Source organism: Rattus norvegicus, chromosome 6 (genome assembly GCF_021556685.1).
Source record: "Rattus norvegicus strain SHRSP/BbbUtx chromosome 6, alternate assembly SHRSP_T2T, whole genome shotgun sequence".
NCBI classification, from domain to species: domain Eukaryota; kingdom Metazoa; phylum Chordata; class Mammalia; order Rodentia; family Muridae; genus Rattus; species Rattus norvegicus.
The window spans coordinates 78,586,966-78,607,903 of record NC_141539.1 but is presented as its reverse complement, the minus strand read 5'-3'; the positions used below and the strand labels follow the sequence as shown (position 1 = coordinate 78,607,903).

Here is a 20,938-nt window from a genome sequence, read left to right as displayed (position 1 = left end):
AGACTTTGCTTTGTAGATAGGGTCTTACCGTATAGCCCTCATTGGACTGGAATTCACACAGACCTATTTGTCTGTTCCTCTCAGATTCTGGATTAAAGGTGTGTGCCCTATACCTGGCTGCCCTGTGTCTTTTATGAATTCTCTGGAGGTTTGACCATGAGGCAGCTGGGTAGAGGAGAGAGATAAGGGAAAATGTTTGTGTAGATGGATGTTAAAGCCCACGTACATGGGGCCTTCCAGGCACAGGGCAGAGCTGTAGGATGGGCTGCCTCTGAGCGCTTGCTCTCACTTGCAAATATTGGGGCAGACCTGGCTTTGGATTTAGGTAGATATCAACTGAGGTTTCAGTAGTGTCTTTGTGTAAAGTGTGATCTCGGGAAAACTGCTTTCTCTGAATCCGTTTCTCTATCTTGAAATAAAGTAGCATCACTTGGTTCATGGGATTTCGGGAAAGATAAATATGAGAGAAAATATATGTTAGTTACTAAATAGCAACAAATTTTTTCTTAATGATGTTTTTTAAATGGTATGAGAATTTACTTATCTGGCATCTTTTTTTCTGTAAATGTTACAATATCAGCAAAGATTAAGATAAATAGTGCTTCTATTTATTTCATTGCTGCTGCCAGCCCTTAGGTCTGCAGGAAAGCAGCCTGTGTGCTGTTTGACTCACTCTGAGCTGGTGTTGGCAGGCTGGGTGGTGCTGATGCTCTCCTGTGGAGGAGACTTGGGCTGCGCCCTCTCCACTGCTGCTGTGCATTGATAGTTAAGGTTTTCTTAGGTAGTAAACATAACACTGTTAGCTATGATTTTGGTAGTCAGTGGACGTTTTTGAATGTGTATAAAATATTCATTTGAGGCTTGTGTATACAGTGTTCGTTATAACCCTCCCTCATTTTCGTGGTTTAAGAAGAGTAGTGTGGGGGTTGGGGATTTAGCTCAGCGGTAGAGCGCTTGCCTAGCAAGCACAAGGCCCTGGGTTCCGTCCCAGCTCCAGAAAAAAAAAAGAAAAGAAGAAGAGTAGTGTGTTTGAAGTGATGGTAGATGGCACTTTCTTTAGAGCAGACACTTGCTCAGATTCTGTTGCTATAAATGCTGAATTATATCAGTAATGCAAAGAACAGTTGCTAGAAAACACTAATAGTGATTTTTTTTTTAATTTAAAGCATAGATCTATCCTTATTTCAAGAAGAGATTAGGGGCTGGAGAAATGATTTGTTCGGTGTTAATACCACTGACTTTCTCTTTCAGTGGACCCAGGTTTGATTCCTGGTATCCATATGGTCTGCAATTCAGTTTCAGGGGATCTAATGCCCTCTTTTTCCTCTGTGAGCAGTAGGCTCACAGGTGGTGCACAGACATTCGTGCAAGCAAAACACCAACACGTGTGAAAGAAAAATAGATAAATGTTAAGACAAAAAAGATTGAAAGTGGTGCTTAAATATCGGTGTTACCAGAGCTCATGTGGCTAGGTCTGTCCAAGCAGCTAGTTGGCTAGGCAGCCCCTGAGTGACCATGCAATGGACAGTAGGCCAGGAACAATAGGTTTCTCATTTACAGATACCAGAACTTCCCCCCTTTCCTCAAAAGCACCTGTTCACTCCTGCAGTGATGTTTGTGGCAGCAGAGCGCAGCCAGTGCCTGTTTGAGGATAAGTGTGGACACTCCAGCCTTCATCTGTAAACCATAATCTTGTCTGCTAAAGTCTCCCTGTGCTGATGGGGTAAAGCAGAGTGCTGGGAGGTAGTGGTTCCTTTCCTGATGGTAAATGATGGCAAGGCTTTAGATCACAGTACAGCAAGCTTGTGTAAACAGTCAGTGCTCTCTCCTCATCCCGCAGGATGTAGATGACTTCTTTGAACATGAACGAACATTCCTTCTAGAATATCACAACCGAGTTAAGGATGCATCTGCTAAGTCTGACAGAATGACAAGATCTCACAAAAGTAAGGCTTCTGTGGTAAAACTTTTTTTTTTTAAGATTTGTTTGTTTTGCTGGCCATGGTGATGCATGTCTTTAATTCCAGTATTCAAAAGGCAGTCTGTTAGTTCAAGGACAGCCAGGGCTCTGTAAAGAGACCCGGCCCCAACTGCCCTCCCCCCCCAAAAAAATGTGTGTTCACATATGCTTTGGTGTTTGGATGTGCACCATGGAGACCAGAAGAGGAACTGGAGTTGTGGGTGGTTGTAAGCCAATGGATACAGGTGCTGGGAACCAAACCGAGGCAGGTCCTCTACAAGACCTTAGCCACTACACCATGTTGCTACCCTCCAAGCTTATATTTTTAGCTGGAATAATTGTAAAGTCGACATGTTTTTACAATTTAAAGATCTGAATATAGAACAGTGCCTGTGACATTCAGGTGCCCGCCCTAAGGTCTTCTTTGGGTCAGAATGTGTCCCAAACTGTTCTTGAAATCACTGTGTAACCAAAAATGTCCTTTGTTTTGCCATAACTGAGATTACAGGTATGTGTTATATCCAGTTTTTATGTGGTGGTGGCCGTCAAACCCAGTGCTTTGTGAATGTTTAGAGAACACACTCCCAGTGAAGCCACAGTCCTATTTTAATAGCCCCACCTATTTTGATTCAGTCTGGCCTTGAACTACGAGCTTCCTGTCCCAGCTGTCCCCAGACCTTTTAAGGTGTGTTGTTCTGTATTGCTGTGACCCTTCTCCATGCAGTTCTCATTAGTCAGGGTGCAGAGAGCCTGGTAAAGATGTGCTCATCCTACACACGAGTTCATTCTGTGGTTTTCACCATTTCCCCAGCCTAGGTGGCATTTTACGTATACGTGTATGTGTATATAAACTGTGTGTGTGTGTGTGTGTGTGTGTGTGTGTGTGTGTGTGTGTGTGTGTGGTGTACACCTCTGCGCCCACCCATCCTAAAGCAGTGGCATTTTACGTATACGTGTATGTGTATATAAACTGTGTGTGTGTGTGTGTGTGTGTGTGTGTGTGTGTGTGTGTGTGTGTGTGTACACCTCTGCGCCCACCCATCCTAAAGCAGTTTGCACATGTCTGATGCTGTCCGCCATGCTGTTTTACAGTTGCTTATTCCTTTACTAGGTGTCTTTCTTATATTACGTTTTGCAGATAGGTGATCAGTAAGTATTTTTAAACAACAGGTTAATATATTATTAAGACTTGTTTTTTAATTCTTAAAACTTTCTCCATAGGTGCTGCTGATGATTACAATAGAATTGGGTCTTCACTATATGCTTTAGGAACTCAGGACTCCACAGATATATGCAAGTAAGAGTTATAGTGAAGAGCATTAATATAAACATTAATATAAGTAAAGCAACGAAGGGCTCTGCTGCCAGCAAAGGAAATAGTACTATAGTACTTGTAATTTCCATAGGCATTCTAGGGTATTTTTTATAAACTGGGTTTTTATTATTATAAAATACTTGGTTTCTTATTTTATCTTCTCATTTTCTAATTTTATTTTAAAATGTTCAGCACTTCAGGCTGGGCATGGTAGTCCATCCTTTAATCCTAGCACCTAAGAAACAAAGGCAGGCAGATATCTGTGAGTATGAGGCTAGCATGGTCTACATAGTTCCAGGCCAGCTCTGTCTACATAGTGAAACCCTCTCTATAATATAGATAGATAATAGATACACGGATAGACAGACAGACAGATAGATAGAGCCTCCCGATAGGCAAACAGAGACAGACAGATTGACATTGAAATGTGCTATATATTTCATTGGAAGTCAGACTAAACTTGTTTTATAATGCCTTGGTTACCTTTTTCCCTCCTCCAGCGGTGAGGTGTTAAACAATTAAAGTAGTCTACCACTGAGCTAAATACCCAGGGCCCCACCTCACCCCCCCCCCCCGCCCCTTTTCAACACTGTCACAAGGTCATATGTAACCCATGCAAGCTTCAGACTTACTATGTAGCCAAGAGTTACTTTGGACTCTGGATTTTCCTGCTTCTACTACCTAAATGCTGGCCACTGGGATTTTAACATTTATTTATTTTGTGTATGTATGTGTGATAGGGATATATATCACAGCACATCATGGAATTGAGGCTGGATCAAGTTTGGTAGGCATGATACTTTGTCTCAAAAGTAAAACTGGGGAACAGATATGGTATACATCACATCCTATCACCTGAGGCTGAGACAGAACAATTTTAAATTCTAGGCTATCTTGAACTACATAGTAAGACCCTGTCTCATAAAACCAAGAAGGAAGGGAAAAATTAAGTCTCGGAACTAGATCAGTTTGATCCCCCAGCAGGTATGTTTGTGGCTAACCTGTAATTTCAGTTCCAGGAGTTCCAACACCTTCTTCTGCACATATATAGAATACACACACAACATACCTACATTAAAGTTTAATAAAAATTTAGGGTGCTGGTAAGTTGGCTCAGCAATTAAGAGCATAGGCTACTCTTCCAGAAGTCCTGAGTTCACTTTTCATCAACCACATGGTGGCTCACAACCATCTATAAGGGAATCTGGTGCCCTCTTCTGGCCTGCAGGTATATATGTAGCAGAGCACTCATACGTTAAATAAATGAAAAAAATTTAAATTATATATTTACATATAGGCAGAATACCCATATGCATAAAAATAAATTATACATATATATATACTTTGTATATTATATATACATACATTTTTTTCTTCCCATTTGTGTGTGTGTGTGTGTGTGTGTGTGTGTGAGTGTGTGACAACTGTGTGCTAGAGCCCTCAGAGGACAAGGAGTGTGTCAGATCTGCTGGAGCTGCAGTTATAGATAATTGGGAGTTGCCTGACACGGTGCTGTGAATAGAACTTCCTCTGGAAGAACAGCAAGGACTTTTTAACTGCTGAGCCGTCAACTACAGGCCCTTCCCACTCTGGCCCTCTTTTTGTTGAGATAGATTCTTACTGTGTAACTGTGCTAGTCTTTTAACTCAAAGAGATCTGCCTGCCTCTACCTCTCAAGTGCTGTGATTTGAGAGTTGAGCCATCTCACCCACCCAGCCTGGAGTATTGAAGAATTGATATTTAGACCTGCCATGATATCTATTTGAAAGTGAGTTCTGAGATAGCAGCTGCTTAGTTGTTCAGAACAAAGCTGCTCTACCTAGAAGTGTTTATAAACTGGGGCTGTAGTTTGGTGGTAGAGACCTTGCCTAGAGTACATGAGGCCCTGGCTTGATTGTCTTAAATGCCAAGAATAAAGAACCAAACAACTTTTTTAAATACTTACTTTATGTATATGAGTAAAACTGTAGCTGTCTTCAGACACACTAGAACAGGGCATCGGATTCCATTACAGGTGGTTGTGAGTCACCAAGTGGGTGCTGGGAATTGAACTCAGGACTTCTAGAAGAGTAGTAGTCAGTGCTCTTAACCGCTGAGCCATCTCTCCAGCCCTAGAACCAAACTATATTATCAGAGGATTCTAAAAGCTATTCTGACTTCAGTGTTTTCCTTTAATTGCTTGCTTTAAAAAAATTTTTTTAACTTTTTTTTGTTTTTGGAAACAGTGTCTTACTGTATTTCTTTTTTTTTTTTTAAGACTTATTCATTTATTATATATAAGTACACTGTAGCTGTCTTCAGATACACCAGAAGAGGGTATCGGATCTCTTTACAGATGGTTGTGAGCCACCATGTGGTTGCTGGGAATTGAACTCATGACCTCTGGAAGAGCAGTCGGGTGCTCTTAACCGCTGAGCCATCTCTCCAGCCCTGTATTTCTATAGACCTTTGTAGACCAGACTGGCTTGAAACACAGAAAGCCACCTGCCTTTGCCTCCTGAGTGCTGGGATTAAAGGTGTGCACCACCATGCTTGGCATTTTATTCATTTGGATACAGTTTTGTGTGTATAAGTGGAGATCAGAGGACAACTTGTGGGAGGTTTTTCTCTCTGAACACCGTGCAGAGCTAGAAAATCAAAGGAATACTGTTCTGGGGTTTAAATAAGCAGTTTATTGTTAGAGGTACAGGGAGTATTTTCTTTAACTGTTGAAGTCTTTAGTTAACAAGACCATCACATGTTTTATGTGATGAAACAAAAATGTCCTTTATTAATATGGTTTGGAGTCATTATCTCTAAACAAGGTGAAAAATTAATCAATTGATGCTTCTGATGAAAGTGTTTTTCCCTTGCAGGTTTTTCCTCAAAGTTTCAGAACTGTTTGATAAAACAAGAGTAAGTACTAAGCTTAGGAGAACTGCTGCACAGATTGTGCTATATAGAGAAACTACGTTGTATTGCATTGTAAACCTAACATTGTATCGTACTGTAAAACAATGAGACAGAAGAGACCATCACACTTCCACACATGTACACTAAGTAAAAGTAATAGTAATGTAAAAAAATTGTCCAAAACATCAGCTGTGGTGACCTGTCAGTATCAAGAATGTTGGGGTCCCAAGGGTAGAACTGCATTAACAAGACACAGTGGGTGCATGGCTTAGTCAGCCAATGCAGTTTATTCAAAGTTTCGCCTTCTTTTAAAGACAAAACAGAATAAAGATTTCCCACAGTACAGTTTTCAGCTCTCACCAGCTGCTGTTTCCCTAGCAATAGCTTATCTTGGTTCAGAGTGGCCCAAGCCTCCTTACAGACTGAGGAATCTGTCAGCAGTCCAACTCTTAGATGTGTTGCTTCTTAAAATTAAAAACAAAGTCACTTTCTCATGAGAAAAGGATCAGAAGGCCACTTCCTCACTTGGCAGAACATCAGGATTCTCTGAAGAGAAAGGATGCTCACTTTGTCCCAGCATGCTGGGATTCTCAGATGTCCTTCAGTCACCTGGCAGCTAGCAGGCCGGGAGCCGTCTCCTCACGCCATTTCTCTACAGTGACCCATACCAATAATCCTAGCACTCAGGAAGCTGAGGAAAGAGGATTTTGAATTGAAGACCAAACTGGACTACGTAGCATGACCTATCTGAGAAAAAAAATCTTTTAGGAGCAGTGAGATAGCTCAAGGGCTGAAGTGCAGGCCTTTGCTGTCATAACCTGAGTTTGATCCTTGGAGCCTACATGATGGAAGAGGAGAGCCAGCTTCGTTTTATTTCATGTATGTGAGCACACTGTCACTGTCTCCAGACACACCAGGAGAGGGCATCAATCCCACTACAGATGGCTGTGAGCCACCAGGTGGGTGCTGGGAATTGAACCCAGGACCTCTGGAAGATCACTCAGTGCTCTTAACTGCTGAACCATCTCTCCAGCCCCAAGAACCAACTTCTAAAGTCTGACCTCTGACCTTCAATACTAGCACCACATGTTGTTCCATTTTACCCCTTTTTGTTCCCATTTGACTAACTGCTGCTCTGTGGGCTTGCTCACACTTGTTTCTTTGTCACCTGTGTTTTAGCTACCTGGTGAGCATGCCTTTAAGAAATAAACAACACAATTTTAACAGTAATTTTAGATACATATTTTTGAGTCAGAGTCTAGCCCAGGCTAGCCTTGAACTCTGTGTAGCTGAGGATAACCTTGGAATACTGTCATCCTGTCTCCACCTCTCAAGTGCTAGGATTACATGTGTGTACCACCATACCTGACCTCATTGCAGATTTATAGGGAAGTAGATAGAGTAGTAAGTATAGTATAGAGAAGAATATAGTAGTAGGAAACGTCACATACACATTACCAAGGCTCCCTGAAAATCATCATTTCTATGTTGCTTTTTATTTTTTATTTTCTTTGCTTTTTTATTCCAGATACTCATACTTATCTGTGTTGAGTCTTTATTTTCATCTTGATTCACTTTTTAAGGTTGAATTATTTCTTAATATATCTGTCTTAGTCACGGTTTCTATTCCTGCACAAACATCATGACCAAGAAGCAAGTTAGGAAAGGGTTTATTCAGCTTACACTTCCACATTGCTGTTCATCACCAAAGGAAGTCAGGATTGGAACTCACATAGGGCAGGAAGCAGGAGCTGATGCAGAGGCCATGGAGGGATGTTACTTACTGGCTTGCTCAGCTTGCTCTCTTATAGAACCCAGTACTACCAGCCCAGGGATGGCACCACCCACAATGGACTGGGTTCTCCCCCCTGGATCACTAATTGAGAAAATGCCTTATAGCTGGGATCTCATGGAGGCATTTCCTCAACTAAGGTTCCTTTCTCGGTGATAACTCCAGCTTGTGTCAAGTTGACACACAAAACCAGCCAGTACAATAGCCAATACTTTAGTCCTTTAGTCCCAGCACTTGTGAGGCATAGGCAGGTGGATCTCTGAATTCAAGGCCATCATGGTCTACAGAGAGAATTCTAGGACAGCCAAGACTACACAGAGAAACCCTGTGTCAAACAAAAATGTAGCCAGTAATATTGTTTTTCTCAATGCTACCAAATACAGATTTCTTCTTTTACTTTCTAAGTGGTATAACTTAAGTCAGGAAACACATTAGATCCCGCATTGCATTTAGCATATAAAACATTTCTTTGGACAGATGTGTGGTGTACATGTTTAATCCCAGTGCTCAGGAATTAGAGGTAGTTGAATCTGTGAGTTCAAGGTCGTCCAGAGCTGCACAGTGAAACACTCACTCTCTCAGAAAATAAATCAGCAACATTTCTAAGCTGGGTCTGATGGTACAGTATACACATTGATTCCAACACTTGAGAGCAGCAGTAGTAGGGTCCTAAGTTTAGGGCTTCCTAGGCTCGTGAGTGAGACCCTATTTTGGGTGCGGGAGAGAGGATGATGTGGGAGGAAGCTGGTAAGATGAGTAGCAAGCAAAGGCTTTGCAAAATTCCTGAAACCAATGTAAATTGAAAGCAGGGAACCAATGTACAAAAGTTGTTCTCTGACTTGCATACATATCGTAGTGTGTACACCAGACACCCATACGTACAATAGTAATAACTTTAGAAACCACTCCCTCCAAATTATGAGCCAGATATAATGGGCTTATGACCCTAGCACTTGGAGGCTGCGGGAGGGGAATCGTGACTTCAGGCCATCTTGCGCTACATACTGAGCCACTTTCTACAAAACATTGCCTTCACATCGTCTGTCTTTGGAGGGGGACGGCTTTTGGAGACTGTAATTCCGGCTATCCTGGAACTTGATCTGAAGACCTGGCTGGCCTGGGATTAAAGGCCTGCCTCAGAGTGCTGTGAGCCATCACCACCACTACCATCTTTCCATCTCATTGACACCCACCAGAGCCATTTCAGTAGATTCTATAATGCTGAAGCTAAAATGGTAGGACAGCCAGTTTTCAAATGTAAACATTCATTAATGTTATTTGACTTTTTCTGCTCATTTCTTGTTAGAATTACAAAAGACACCCTGAAAAAGAAGAGTGGGGTCTGTAGGTTTTCAGAGTTTTCACTTAAAGTAGAATGTAGCAGGTGATCTAATACACAGGTCCCCCTTTTTCAGAAAATAGAAGCTCGGGTGTCTGCTGATGAGGACCTCAAGCTTTCTGACCTACTAAAGTACTACTTGCGGGAGTCTCAAGCAGCTAAGGTAACCGCTGTCATATTCAGCTGTGATTGGATAGAAAAGTGAAGATTGGTTTATGGGACACTGATTTGTATTTCCACATGGTGTGCCATGCTCTGTTATGGCTGGGAACCAACTACTTAATGGGGTGGACAGGAGAAATAAGTGTGAGGCTATCTTGGGCTGTGTAGTGAGACCTTGTCTCAAAAGATAAATAAACGCTGTATCAAAGTGCCTTTCCCAGAGCCAGGCATAGTCGTGCACGCCTTTAATCCCAGCACTTGGGAGGCAGAGGCAGGTGGATTTCTGAGTTGGAGGTCAGCCTGGTATATAAGTTCCAGGACAGCCTGGGCTACACAGCAAAACCCTGTCTTTTTTTTTTTTTTTTTTTTTTTTTTTTTTAAGTGAAATGCTCAGATAAGATTAGTATACCTGCTAGTTTCTGATTTGGTGTAAACAAGTGTCTGGCTGACTTGAGAGCACTATTAAAATAGAAGTACCTTGTATTTTAAAGCAACTCACATTTCCTGCTGTGTATAAAAGACTTAGTTATCATATAGCAAAGACCTAGAGGGGCTGGAGAGATGGCTCAGAGGTAAAGAGCACTGTCTGCTCTTCCAGAGGTCCTGAGTTCAATTCCCAGCAACCACATGGTGGCTCACAACGATCTATAATCAGATCTGGTGCCCTCTTCTGGCCTGCAGGAATACATGCAGGCAGAAAGCTGTATGATGTATACATAATAAATAAATTAAAAAAAAAAAGACCTAGAAAAACAAAATAAAACAAATATTTTAAGATAGATGCATAAAAGGCACTGAGAATACCATAATTTTCAAATCAGTTGTGGTTTGTGAACTTCAATGGTATGTGCTGGGGTTTAAGACGCGCACCCCAGCTGGCTTGAACATGGTTCTTGCATTTGTTCTGCTGCTCAGCTATATCGCCAGCCCAGTTATTCACTTCTGAAGGCTTTGTTCTAAAATGTGGTTGAAACAGGTAACTTTTTAGACAGGGCTTTAAAAGTAAACCTGGCAGTTGCTCACTTCAGCAGCGTGTGTATTAGCTTGGATGTGTGGAGAAGATGAATGTGACCCCTGTGTAAGAATGACTTGCAAATTCATGAATCCTGGGGGATTGAGGTGGAGTGGTCCCACTGTAAGGCCTTGGCTTACAGCTCACAGGGATCTGCCAGCCTTTGCCTCCTCAGATTAAAGTCACACATCGCCACACCCTGCTCAGTATTTTCTAAGCCCACCTGAGGGTCAGCATTTACCTTTTAATAACTACTGTGGGATTGAAGAAGGAAGAAGTTAGCTGGTGTGGTAGCACTTGCTTTAATCCCAGCACTGGGAAGGCCGAAGCAGCTGTATCCCTGTTGAACTTGACGCCAGGCCAGCCAGGGTTACATAGTAACACACACTGTCTCACAGAGGAAAAGGGGCTGGGGTGGGCTAAATCGGGTCTATTGCTGGGCATCCTGTAGTCCTAGCCCTGGGGAAGTGGAGACGGGGTCACCTTCAGCTCTAGTGAGTTTGCACTGCCCTGGACTACTTGGGACATAGTAAATTCTTGGAGACAGAAAGCCAATGGTGAATATGGGTTTTCTTATTGAAAGGTGAATAGTCTCTAAAATTGGTTCAGATAGTTATTTAGCTCTGTGCACACAGTATAAGCCCTGAGTTGTATATTTTAAATGGGTGGGTTGTAAAGTATGTGAATTCTATTTCAATCAAGCTATTATTTACTAAAAACATTTAGGGGCTGGGAGCATAATTAGTGATGAAGTGTGAGCCCTGGCTCTAGGCCCTAAACAAAGTATTTAGAAGTCCTCACTAGTGTGAGTGTCACTGCTGCTGATGGTGGTGTTGCATCTAACTGCAGTAAGGGCCCAGCAGACACTGTAAATGTTGTCTTGCAGGACCTTCTCTATCGAAGGTCTAGGTCGCTGGTGGACTATGAAAATGCCAATAAAGCACTGGACAAAGCAAGAGCAAAAAACAAAGATGTACTGCAGGCTGAGACCTCCCAACAGCTGTGCTGTCAGAAGTTTGAAAAGATATCCGAATCTGCAAAACAAGGTACCGTGACACGCCTTCCGACTCAGCCCTGCCTTGTGGTGGCCATCCTAACTGTTTTATTTCTGTTTACAGAACTGATAGATTTTAAGACAAGAAGAGTTGCTGCATTCAGAAAAAATTTAGTGGAACTTGCAGAACTAGAACTGAAGCATGCAAAGGTAGCGTCATTAAATATTTAATCATGGGGCTGGGGAGATGGCTCAGTGGTTAAGAGCACTGACTGCTCTTCCAGAGGTCCTGAGTTCAAATCCCAGCAACCACATGGTGGCTCACAACCATCTGTAATGAGATCTGATGCCCTCTTCTTGTGTGTCTGAAGACAGCTACAGTGTACTTACATATAATAAATAAATCTTAAGAGAATATTTAATCATGTAAATTTAAGTTGAGTAAGTTATAAATAGATGCTAATCCTTTGATCAGCCTCCTATAGGAAATTGACACAACTGTCCTCGGATTACTTGGATATTTCCTTTTACACTTGTGTGCGTACACATTTGCATGTATGTACATGTGGAGGTCAAAGGACACCTTGAGTTTGCTTCTCCCTTGAATAAGTTTCCTGATGAACTAAGGGTTCAGGCTTATGCAGTAAGGGCTCATACTTGATTAGCCCTCTCACCGGTCCTTATTTGGGGGTTTGTTTTCAGTACTAGAATTGTACCTAGGATCGTGTGCGTGCCAGCCAGCATTCTGTCACTAAGCTTCATTCCCATCCTGATGGCATAGGAATTAGATGTCTGTCTGAAGTTGAGGCAGCTTCTTAACTCTATAGGCTTGGTTAGAGCTTGCTGGGTAGACCAGGCTGGCCTTGAACTCAGTGATCTTTCTGACTCAACCTCCACTTGGGAGTCTGTACTCTGACCCACACACATGCAGAGACACACACAAAATAATGTAAAAATACTGTTTGGTGTAGTATACATTTGAAGAGACAGAGGTAGGGTCACAAGTTCAAGGCTAACCTGGGTCACATCTTTGGGGCTAGAGAGAAGACACAGCAGTTACAAGCAACAACTGAATCAGGTGGCTCGTAACCATCCTGGCTCCATATTTAGGAGATAGAACATCCTTCTGTGGCCTCCCTAAGCACCTGGATATATGCACTCTACACATACAAATAAAAACATATCAGGGGTTGGGGATTTAGCTCAGTGGTAGAGCGCTTGCCTAGCAAGCGCAAGGCCCTGGGTTTGGTCCCCAGCTCCGGAAAAAAAGAAAAAAGAAAAAAAAAAAAAAATAAGGGGTTGGGGATTTAGCTCAGTGGTAGAGCGCTTGCCTAGGAAGCGCAAGGCCCTGGGTTCGGTCCCCAGCTCCGGAAAAAAAAGAAAAAGAAAAAAAAATATATCTTTTTAAAAGCTGAAAGTGTCTCAGAAAAAGAAAACCATGAAAGCAACCAATATTCCATCCAGTGGGTGAAGGGATGGATTGTAGTCTACTCATACATAGGCCATTACCGTATGATAAGCAAAAATAAAATAAAGTAGTAGAGCATGGAAGGTTTTTATTTTGAGACAGGGATTTTGTATAGCCTTGGCTATTCTGGAACTTGCTCTATAGACCAGGCTGGCTTTGAACTCAGAGATACGCCTGTCTCTGCCTCCAAAGTGGTAGGATTAAAGGTGTGCACCACCACCCAGCAAGGTAATTTTTTTTAATTATTTTTATTTCATGGCATTGGTGTTCGCCTGCATGTATGTCTGTGAGGGTGTTGGATCCTCTGGAACTGGAGTTACACACAGTTGTGAGCTGCCATGCTGGGAATTAAACCCAGGTTCTCTGAAAGAACAGGTAGTGCTTTTAACCATTGAGCCAGTGCAAGATACTTTTTAAAACATCAGTGTGTGCTGAGAGATAGCTCAACAGGCTAAGAGCACTTGGTTTTGTAAGAGGGGATGGGTTTCTTTCCCAGTATCCACATGTGGTTTGTAATCACAGTTGGAGTGGGCATACAAACATATACAGAAAACTCACATACATAAAATAAGTCTGAGTTTTGTTTTTTTTTTTTTTAATCCATGGACGGTTCTTGCTTGAATCTACTATTATGCTGGCTTTGGAATGTTGATTTTCATTTTTCTTTTCTGTGATGCTGGTCAAATCCAGGACTTTGCATATGCTAGGCAAGTATTCTACCACTGAGCTATACCCCATCCTCCCTCCCCCCCCCCTCTCTTTCTCTGTCTCCCTCCCTCCCTCCCTCTCTAATTTGAGACTAAACTCATTCTGTAATTCAGGCTTGGGGTAAACTCATGGCAGTCCTGAGTTCTGGGATCCCCAGATTATGCTATAATCGTCGTCTCCCTCCCACCCCCTCCTTCTACCCTCTCCTCCACTGATCCAGAGGCAGAGCACTCAGTTACCTATCCAGCACACGCCTGCCTCCAAGCTGCCATGCTCCCACCATGATGACAATGGACTGAATCCCTGAACCTGTACACCAGCCCCACTTAATGTTTTCCTCTACAAGAGTTACCATGGTCATGGTGCTTCTTCACAGCAAATAGAAACCCTAGCTAACCACCATCTGCAATTACACATGTTCCACTACACTCAGCTTTCCACGGGGCTCCAGGGACTCAGTGCAGGTCACCAGGCTGGTGAAGCAAATGTCTTTACCTGTTTAATCTGCCCTGCCACCTGTTCCCTACGCCTCAGGTTTAAATTGACAGGGCTTTGTCTAGCTAGCATGGTCTCAAACTGACAGTCTCCTGCCTCAGGCTCCCAGAGGCTAGAGTTACTGGCATAATCCTCTGCCCCTACTCAATGGGAAGTTCTTCCTGATAGCAGCACAATGTTGTGTCTTAGTCACTGTTCTAATTCTGTGAAGAGACACCATGACCAAGACAACTTTTTTTTCCTTTTTGGTTTTTGAAACAGGATTTTTCTGTGGTCCATTATTATCATAGCAGGGAGCATGGAAGCATGCAGGCAGTAGCTAGAATAGTCTGAGACCTTCACATCCAGATCCATGCTACCAGCAAAGAGAGCCTGGGTCTGGCTTGGGCATTTGAAACCCCAAAGCCCACCCCATCCCCACCCGCCCCGGGGCACAGTTCCTCTAACAAGGCCACAGCTCCTAATGCCACTCCCTAAGTGTTCATTCAACTCTGAGTCTGTGAGGGGTGTCTTTACTCAGACCACCATAGTTGTGGGGAGTTAAACAGGGGCTTTCTCTCTAGTCTTGACTCTACTCGAACTCTATCCACCTGCTGGATTAAAGGTGTGTCTCACCAGACCCCACACATATCTCTTAAGCTTTGAAGCAACTTCAAATGTTCTACAAACAGCTACTGCGTGTGAATTCTGTAAAATACTTTTGTGTGCAGTATTAGTGAGGGTTTTTTTTATACTAGTTTAATGGCCTATCACACAAACAGAAATCAAACTCACTAGTTAACCTTGGACTCAAAAGTCTTATTTTACCCTTGCCAAAAACATGTCATGGGTGTGGAGAGATGGTTTGACTGCTGAGAGCGTAGGCTGCTCTGCTCTGCTCTGCTCTGCTCTTGTAGAGGACCCAGGTTCTTCAGTTCCAGCACCCACCTGGCGACTTAGAGTGATAGTAATTCCAGTTCCGGGGGGGCCTGATGCCCTCTGCAGACTAAGAGGGGTGCCATGCATACAGGCAAAGCACTCACACACATAAAATAAAAATGAATCCTTTTTTCTTTTTAAGTAAAACAATCTAAACCATTCTCGTCTAGGTAGAAATTTATTTACTGAACAAGTTGGTACTTTGCTTCTTTAAACTGTTATAGAAATGTTTCTAGAATTGTGACATTAGAATACGTTTTTTTCTTTTATACTTTCTTGCTTGTGTGTGGCCCTTGACATACATGCAGGCAAAACACCCATATACATCAAATAACAATAAAAAATATTTACAAACAACTCTTTCAAGCTGTCAGAACTAAAAAAAAAAAAAAAATGGTGATTGATTGTTTCCTCCTTACTAGGGTAACCTCCAGCTACTGCAGAACTGCCTTGCGGTTTTAAATGGAGACACATAGGCTTCACTCCACCTTCTGTTGAAAAGGGCTGCCTTCAGATCTGGTTTGTTTTCCTGACGACCTCCGGCATCTAAGCTCACTGGGAACAAAAGAAACAGCGGGCACAGTGCATCGGCTCTTCTGAGAGACCGTGGAGCAGCAGGGCTCACCCTGCCACCTCGCACTCCACCTTCCAAGAAGCCCAAAGTTGAACCCTCTCTTTCTTTAAGTAGCCTGTCTCAACTGTGTTTATCTCGTATGTGGCGATTCTGTGCCTGCAGGCCTTATTACCTAGGAATCGCTCGTCCAGTTTTAACATTCTCAGTACATTGTTCACGCAATTTAAAGGTTGCCTTTCTGATTTTTTTTAAGCATCCTGTTCCTTAGTTCTTTCATGTATTCGTGTAAAGCATCTTAATGAGACTTACTTTGAATTAATGAACGTAGAAGTTATGGGTCAGACTTTATGTAAGCTTTATACGTATGATCTCTGAAGAGAAGCAGATGCATTAGTATGTTTGCCTTAAACTCGTGGACTAAACCAATATTGTAAACCGCCGAGACACCAGCGGCATTTTTACTCCGTGCTCCTTGTATCGCTCTGGAATTCGGGGTAGCCATAATAAACCTACTCCGCTAGTATGCTTTACAGTGCAGGTCTTTTTTCTTCCCCTCCTACCTTTCTTTTGAAATGGCCAAGCCAGGTTCACTGAGTGCTTTACCTCACCAGAGTGACCCAGTCTTCTCAGTGCACTGTTTCAAAATGTAGGAGCTTCATAACTCCCTAGATTCCTGCCGCCAAGTCACTGGATCCTGTTCCTATCTGTCAGATAACCGTGAAACATTTGCCAGCCGAGCCACATGAAGGCTACCATAGCTGTACAGTGATCTGTGCAGAGGGAAAGCTCTCTGTTAGATGGAGGAGTGTGGGGGAGGGGGAGATGAGGTGCTGACGGGAGGCAGAGTCAGTGGTTCTGTGTCAGCCAGGCCTGGGCTTTCACATTGGCCCAGACATGACCCCCATGTTACCAGTCTAAAGTTGAGCTGGATGATGGACTTCTCTTATCTTTTTTTAACTCTATTTGAAACCACAGTGATTTCAGCCAGTCACCCCAGAACGGGTTTCTAGTTTGTTTACATTTCATCCACCGGGACAGTAACGGGACGGACTCCTTGCTCAAAGCACTGACCCCTATGGGCTGCCATCCTCAGTTCACCCAACCCACAGATGCCAAAGCTGGCTGTTGGCAGGAAATCACGGGGACTTGGGCCGTTCACCACTGGAACGGGTTCCTAGTTTGTTTACATTTCTCTAAACCGTCCTGAAGATTCCGGGGTCAGGGTCCACCTTGCAGGCCAAGACCCAGACCCAGTCTCTCTCAGTGCACATCTTCTCTCGGCCTCCCTGTGCTGGCTAGCGTGCTTGCTCTCGTGATTGACATGTTTCCCCGAGCCATCCGAACCTCCGTTTTCCTATTGTCAGCCTGGACACCGTGTTGGTCCTTCATTCCTTCCTGTATGTGACCTTCATTGGTAGAAATACACCCACGCGGTATGTATAGAAATACACCTGCGTGGGTGAGCGCAGGACCAAGGGCCCGCCCTTCTGGAGTCGGTCCGGCCCTCACCAGCTGCTCTTGAAGCCTCCTCAATCCGGTATGGGCGAGATCCTCTAGCCTTGTAGCTCCATTCTCTGCTATAAAGGACATGTTGACCTACCTCACAGGGATGTTGTGAGGGTTAATAAATGTTGGTGCCATGCTTCGGAAATGTGAAGGTGCTGTGTAAACGCCGAGAGATAGAAGGACAAGGCATACGGCGGTTCTGTTACCCGTGGGTTATTTTGTTTCTATCAGCATGGTCTCTCTTGGAGGGGAAAGAAGTGAGTATCCGGAAAACTTTTATGGGATTTTTGCTTATTTTTATTTACCATGTAGGAGTGCCTTCTCCTGCCCATGTGTCTGTGTGCCCCACGTGTGCCAGGCTGGAGAAGACCAGAAAGCCGGGAAGGTGGGGCAGAAGAGAACATAGGCTCCCCTAGCACCGGAGCTTCAGTGTGGGTGCTGGGACACGACCCCCGGGTCCTGGGGAAGAACGGCCAGTGTGCTCCGTCACGGAAACATCTCTCCAAGCCTTAAGTTCTCTTTTTGGGTTAGTCTGTGTAGTATGTGAGGGTGGGGACCCGGGTGAAGGTCAGAGGGCTTGTGGGAGTCCAGCTCCTTCCACCACACGGATTGTGGGGATCAACCACCAGCTGTCAGCCGTGGGGCAAGCGTGTCTACCCCCCTAGGCCGACTCGGCAGGCCCCCGATTCATTGTGAGCGTGCCTCCTGGGGCCGGGGTAGTTAATAGCAGCTGCATATACTAACCTGTTGGCCTTAGGTAGGCCGCGTGGCTAAACAGAGAGCAGACGCGAGGACTGCCGCTGCGCGCTTAAGGCCAGGCCCCGGAGACCCGGAGGCGAACACCTGCTTCTGGAAACGGAGGAGGCAGGTGATGTGCACACCTGTAACCCCAGCCGCAGCAGGGGCACCTGAATCTTACTGCCAGCCTTGTCTACATAGGGAGTTCCAGGCCAGCCGCGGGGCTGAGTAGATGTTGCACCGCTCTACCCCCACCCAAAAAGGATTTGGAGCGGCAAGCAGGGTGGCTCACTGGGCAAAGTTACCTCCGGTCAAGCCTGAACACCTGGGTTTGATCCCCAGACTTGTGCTGTGTAGCATGCCCACACGCACAGTATTGGGTTTAATTAATGAAACCCAAAGCAAAAAGAGCCAGCTGCCCTACCTCCAAGGCCTCAGCCCGATTTCCAAGTAGAGCAGTTGGGAGGCAGAAAACTTGGAACAGCGGCTTTGATGTTCGTTTCCTGGCAGATGCTCTCCCCCGGGACTGACTGGTGTCTTAACTGGTCAGAGCTGTATCATGTGCGTGGCCGAAGCTGTTTCAGCTGGGGGGAAAAACAATATGTCGATCCCGGAGACCAGAAGCAGGATCCGTCGACTGGAAAGCACCGATCACGGGATCCCACAAAATGACTCGGGAGTAGAGAGAGAGAGAGAGAGAGAGAGAGAGAGAGAGAGAGAGAGAGAGAGAGAGAGAGAGAGAGAGAGAGAGAGAGAGAGAGAGAGAGAGAGAGAGAGAGAGAGAGAGAGAGAGAGAGCGCCAAGCTAGCTGTCTGTACTGGATGGGTTTCTGCGTCAGCTTGGCATCAGAGAGGAAGGGACCTACCTCAGTTGAGGAAATGCCTCCATGAGATCCGGCTGTAAGGCATTTTCTCAATTAGTGATCAATCAGCGAGCCATCCCTGGGCTGGTGGTCCTGGGTTCCGTAAGAAATCAAGCCAGTAAGCAGTACTCCTTCATGGGCTCTGCGTCAGCTCCTATCTCAAGCCCTGCTTGAGTTCCTGTCCCGACTCCCTCCAATGATGGACTATGGTCTGAAAGTGTAAGCCAAATAAACCCTCTCTTGCCCAAGTTGCTTTTTGGTCATGGTGTTTTGTGGAAGAAATAGTAGAAGAACCCTAACTAAAACAGTAGTCTGGGACTGAACATTAAAAGGAAGGGAGAGAGGAGAGAAGTAGGAAGGGAGGGAAGGAGGGAGAGAAAGGAAAAGGAAAAGGAAAAGGAAAAGGAAAAACTAAATCACCCCTTCAATGTATACCAATGGTTTGGGGTCAGTTAAAGGGTATGGCTAGGGAGAGCACAAGAGGGCTCTGCAGGTAAAAGGCGCTTACAGATACAGCCACGCCTAATGACCTGAGAAGAATCTGCCCCCACTCCACCCCGCCACCATAAAAATAAGTTAGGCAACAGGACGCGTAGGTCCAGACCGTTCTCTTGCGTCTGGTTCGCAAGCGTTAGGAGACAGGTGTGGGCTTCCACAGTCGGTGTGGCAATGTTTTCTGCTTGAGAACTGGTAGCGAGTTAACGGTGTAGCTCATAGGGCTGAGAGTGTAGCTCCACAGGGTAGGAAGACTTACTTGCCGTGGCATGCGCAAAGCCCCGAGGGTCATCCCAGGCCATAAAGAGACCTTAGTTCGTCACATACATACATACATACATACATACATACATACATACATACATACATACATACATACATACATAGTGTGCTCCAGGCCACTGTGTGACCGTCGCGGTCTCCTGCAGGCCAGGGGAAGAAAAAAGGGGGGGGAAAGAAAAAAAAAAGAAAAAGGAAAAAAAAAAAAAACCCGCCTGTGGGCGGGGCGTACGCAGATGAAGCCGTGCGCAGTGGCTGCCGGTCCGGCAGAGCCTTAAGGGCCGTGTCTCGGGTGGAGTGTACCGCGTGACAGGCGTGTGATTTCCGTGAGGCGGAAGCATCTCGGCAGAGGAGTGGGGGGGCGTGAGACCGAGGCCGTGGCGCGGAGGCGGGAACCGTGCGTTTAATAGGAGTGCGTGTGGGTGGAGGGCGTGCTGGCTGGGCGAGCAACTCATACTTACCTGGCAGGGGAGATACCATGATCACGAAGGTGGTTTTCCCAGGGCGAGGCTTATCCATTGCACTCCGGATGTGCTGACCCCTGCGATTTCCCCAAATGCGGGAAACTCGACTGCATAATTTGTGGTAGTGGGGGACTGCGTTCGCGCTCTCCCCTGATTTCATTGTAGTTTCTAAAGTCAAGACCAGTTCGGTGGCCCCAGTTAGGAGTTTTGGTGGGAGGGCTTTCACTACGCATTCAGCGGTGAATGTTACGTATACTACGGGAGTAGGCCGGAGACTCTGTTGGTACGTATACTACGGGAGTAGGCCGGAGACTCTGTTGGTCTGCACGCCTCTCTCATCAATCGGTTTTGGCACTCCTCTTCCCTAGGCCGCGTTTTCAACTGGCCATCTGTTCTCTCTCAGGAGTCGGAACCCCTGGGTCTCCAGCCTGCAGGCTTCCCTTTCGGTTTTCGTCTCCTGGGCTTCTAGAACCACTTTCTGCTAGAGTCAAGAACCTCGCCTGCCAACAGCTCCTTGCTCCAAAGCACCAGCACCGGCATTGCCCACCCACTGTGCACAGTGGGCCCCTGCAGTCGGGTAGGGCAGCCACAGAGAGAGAGGGGAGATAGAGAGGACTCTTTGGCCGACTTCACCGGAGGACCAGCAGGCGGGCCAGCAGGGATGAGGGCTTTTCCGTTTCATCCTCGGCTGATAGATAGTGTACGTAGGGTTCATCTGTGCAATGCCTTTCTGATCAACTTTCTAATCCTGCACCTCTGCTCTTTCTGAGGTCCCCAGGTCAGATGACTGCCACCATTCCTCAGGGCTCTGCACACACGTGTCATACACAAACAAATATCTAAACCACGACGAGGGTAGGGGGTGGTTCCCGTTGGTAGAACACTTGGAATGAGGTGCATGTGCGGGGAGCGGGGCGACACCTTGATCTCATACTGCATACTGTTGTCAGCCTGGTGAGGTCACT

The 20,938-nt window shown here is 45.1% G+C and overlaps 1 protein-coding gene, 1 long non-coding RNA gene and 1 other non-coding gene across 9 annotated transcripts in view; 2 read left to right on the top strand and 1 right to left on the bottom strand.

The window, feature by feature from the left end:
• Snx6 (sorting nexin 6) overlaps nt 1-16,196 on the top strand; it is a 43,122-nt gene extending 26,926 nt beyond the window's left edge. Inside the window, 7 exon segments of the mRNA NM_001108711.1 lie at nt 1,841-1,946; nt 3,182-3,257; nt 6,131-6,170; nt 9,375-9,461; nt 11,359-11,518; nt 11,591-11,676; nt 15,478-16,196. Of these exon segments, the coding sequence (NP_001102181.1) occupies nt 1,841-1,946; nt 3,182-3,257; nt 6,131-6,170; nt 9,375-9,461; nt 11,359-11,518; nt 11,591-11,676; nt 15,478-15,531 (609 nt within the window). The 3' untranslated portion in view covers nt 15,532-16,196.
• A 1,213-nt stretch (nt 16,197-17,409) lies between these two features.
• On the bottom strand, nt 17,410-19,717 carry LOC102548522 (uncharacterized). Of its 7 annotated transcripts, none has more exon segments than NR_190493.1 (5): nt 17,410-17,594; nt 17,880-17,984; nt 18,298-18,457; nt 18,739-18,828; nt 19,490-19,717. It is a non-coding gene; the product is annotated as an uncharacterized LOC102548522 (long non-coding RNA).
• Nucleotides 19,718-19,962: 245 nt separating this feature from the next.
• Rnvu1-2a (RNA, variant U1 small nuclear 2A) lies at nt 19,963-20,126 on the top strand. Its single transcript, XR_015623552.1, has one exon. It is a non-coding gene; the product is annotated as a U1 spliceosomal RNA (small nuclear RNA).
• The last annotated feature ends 812 nt before the right edge of the window (nt 20,127-20,938 follow it).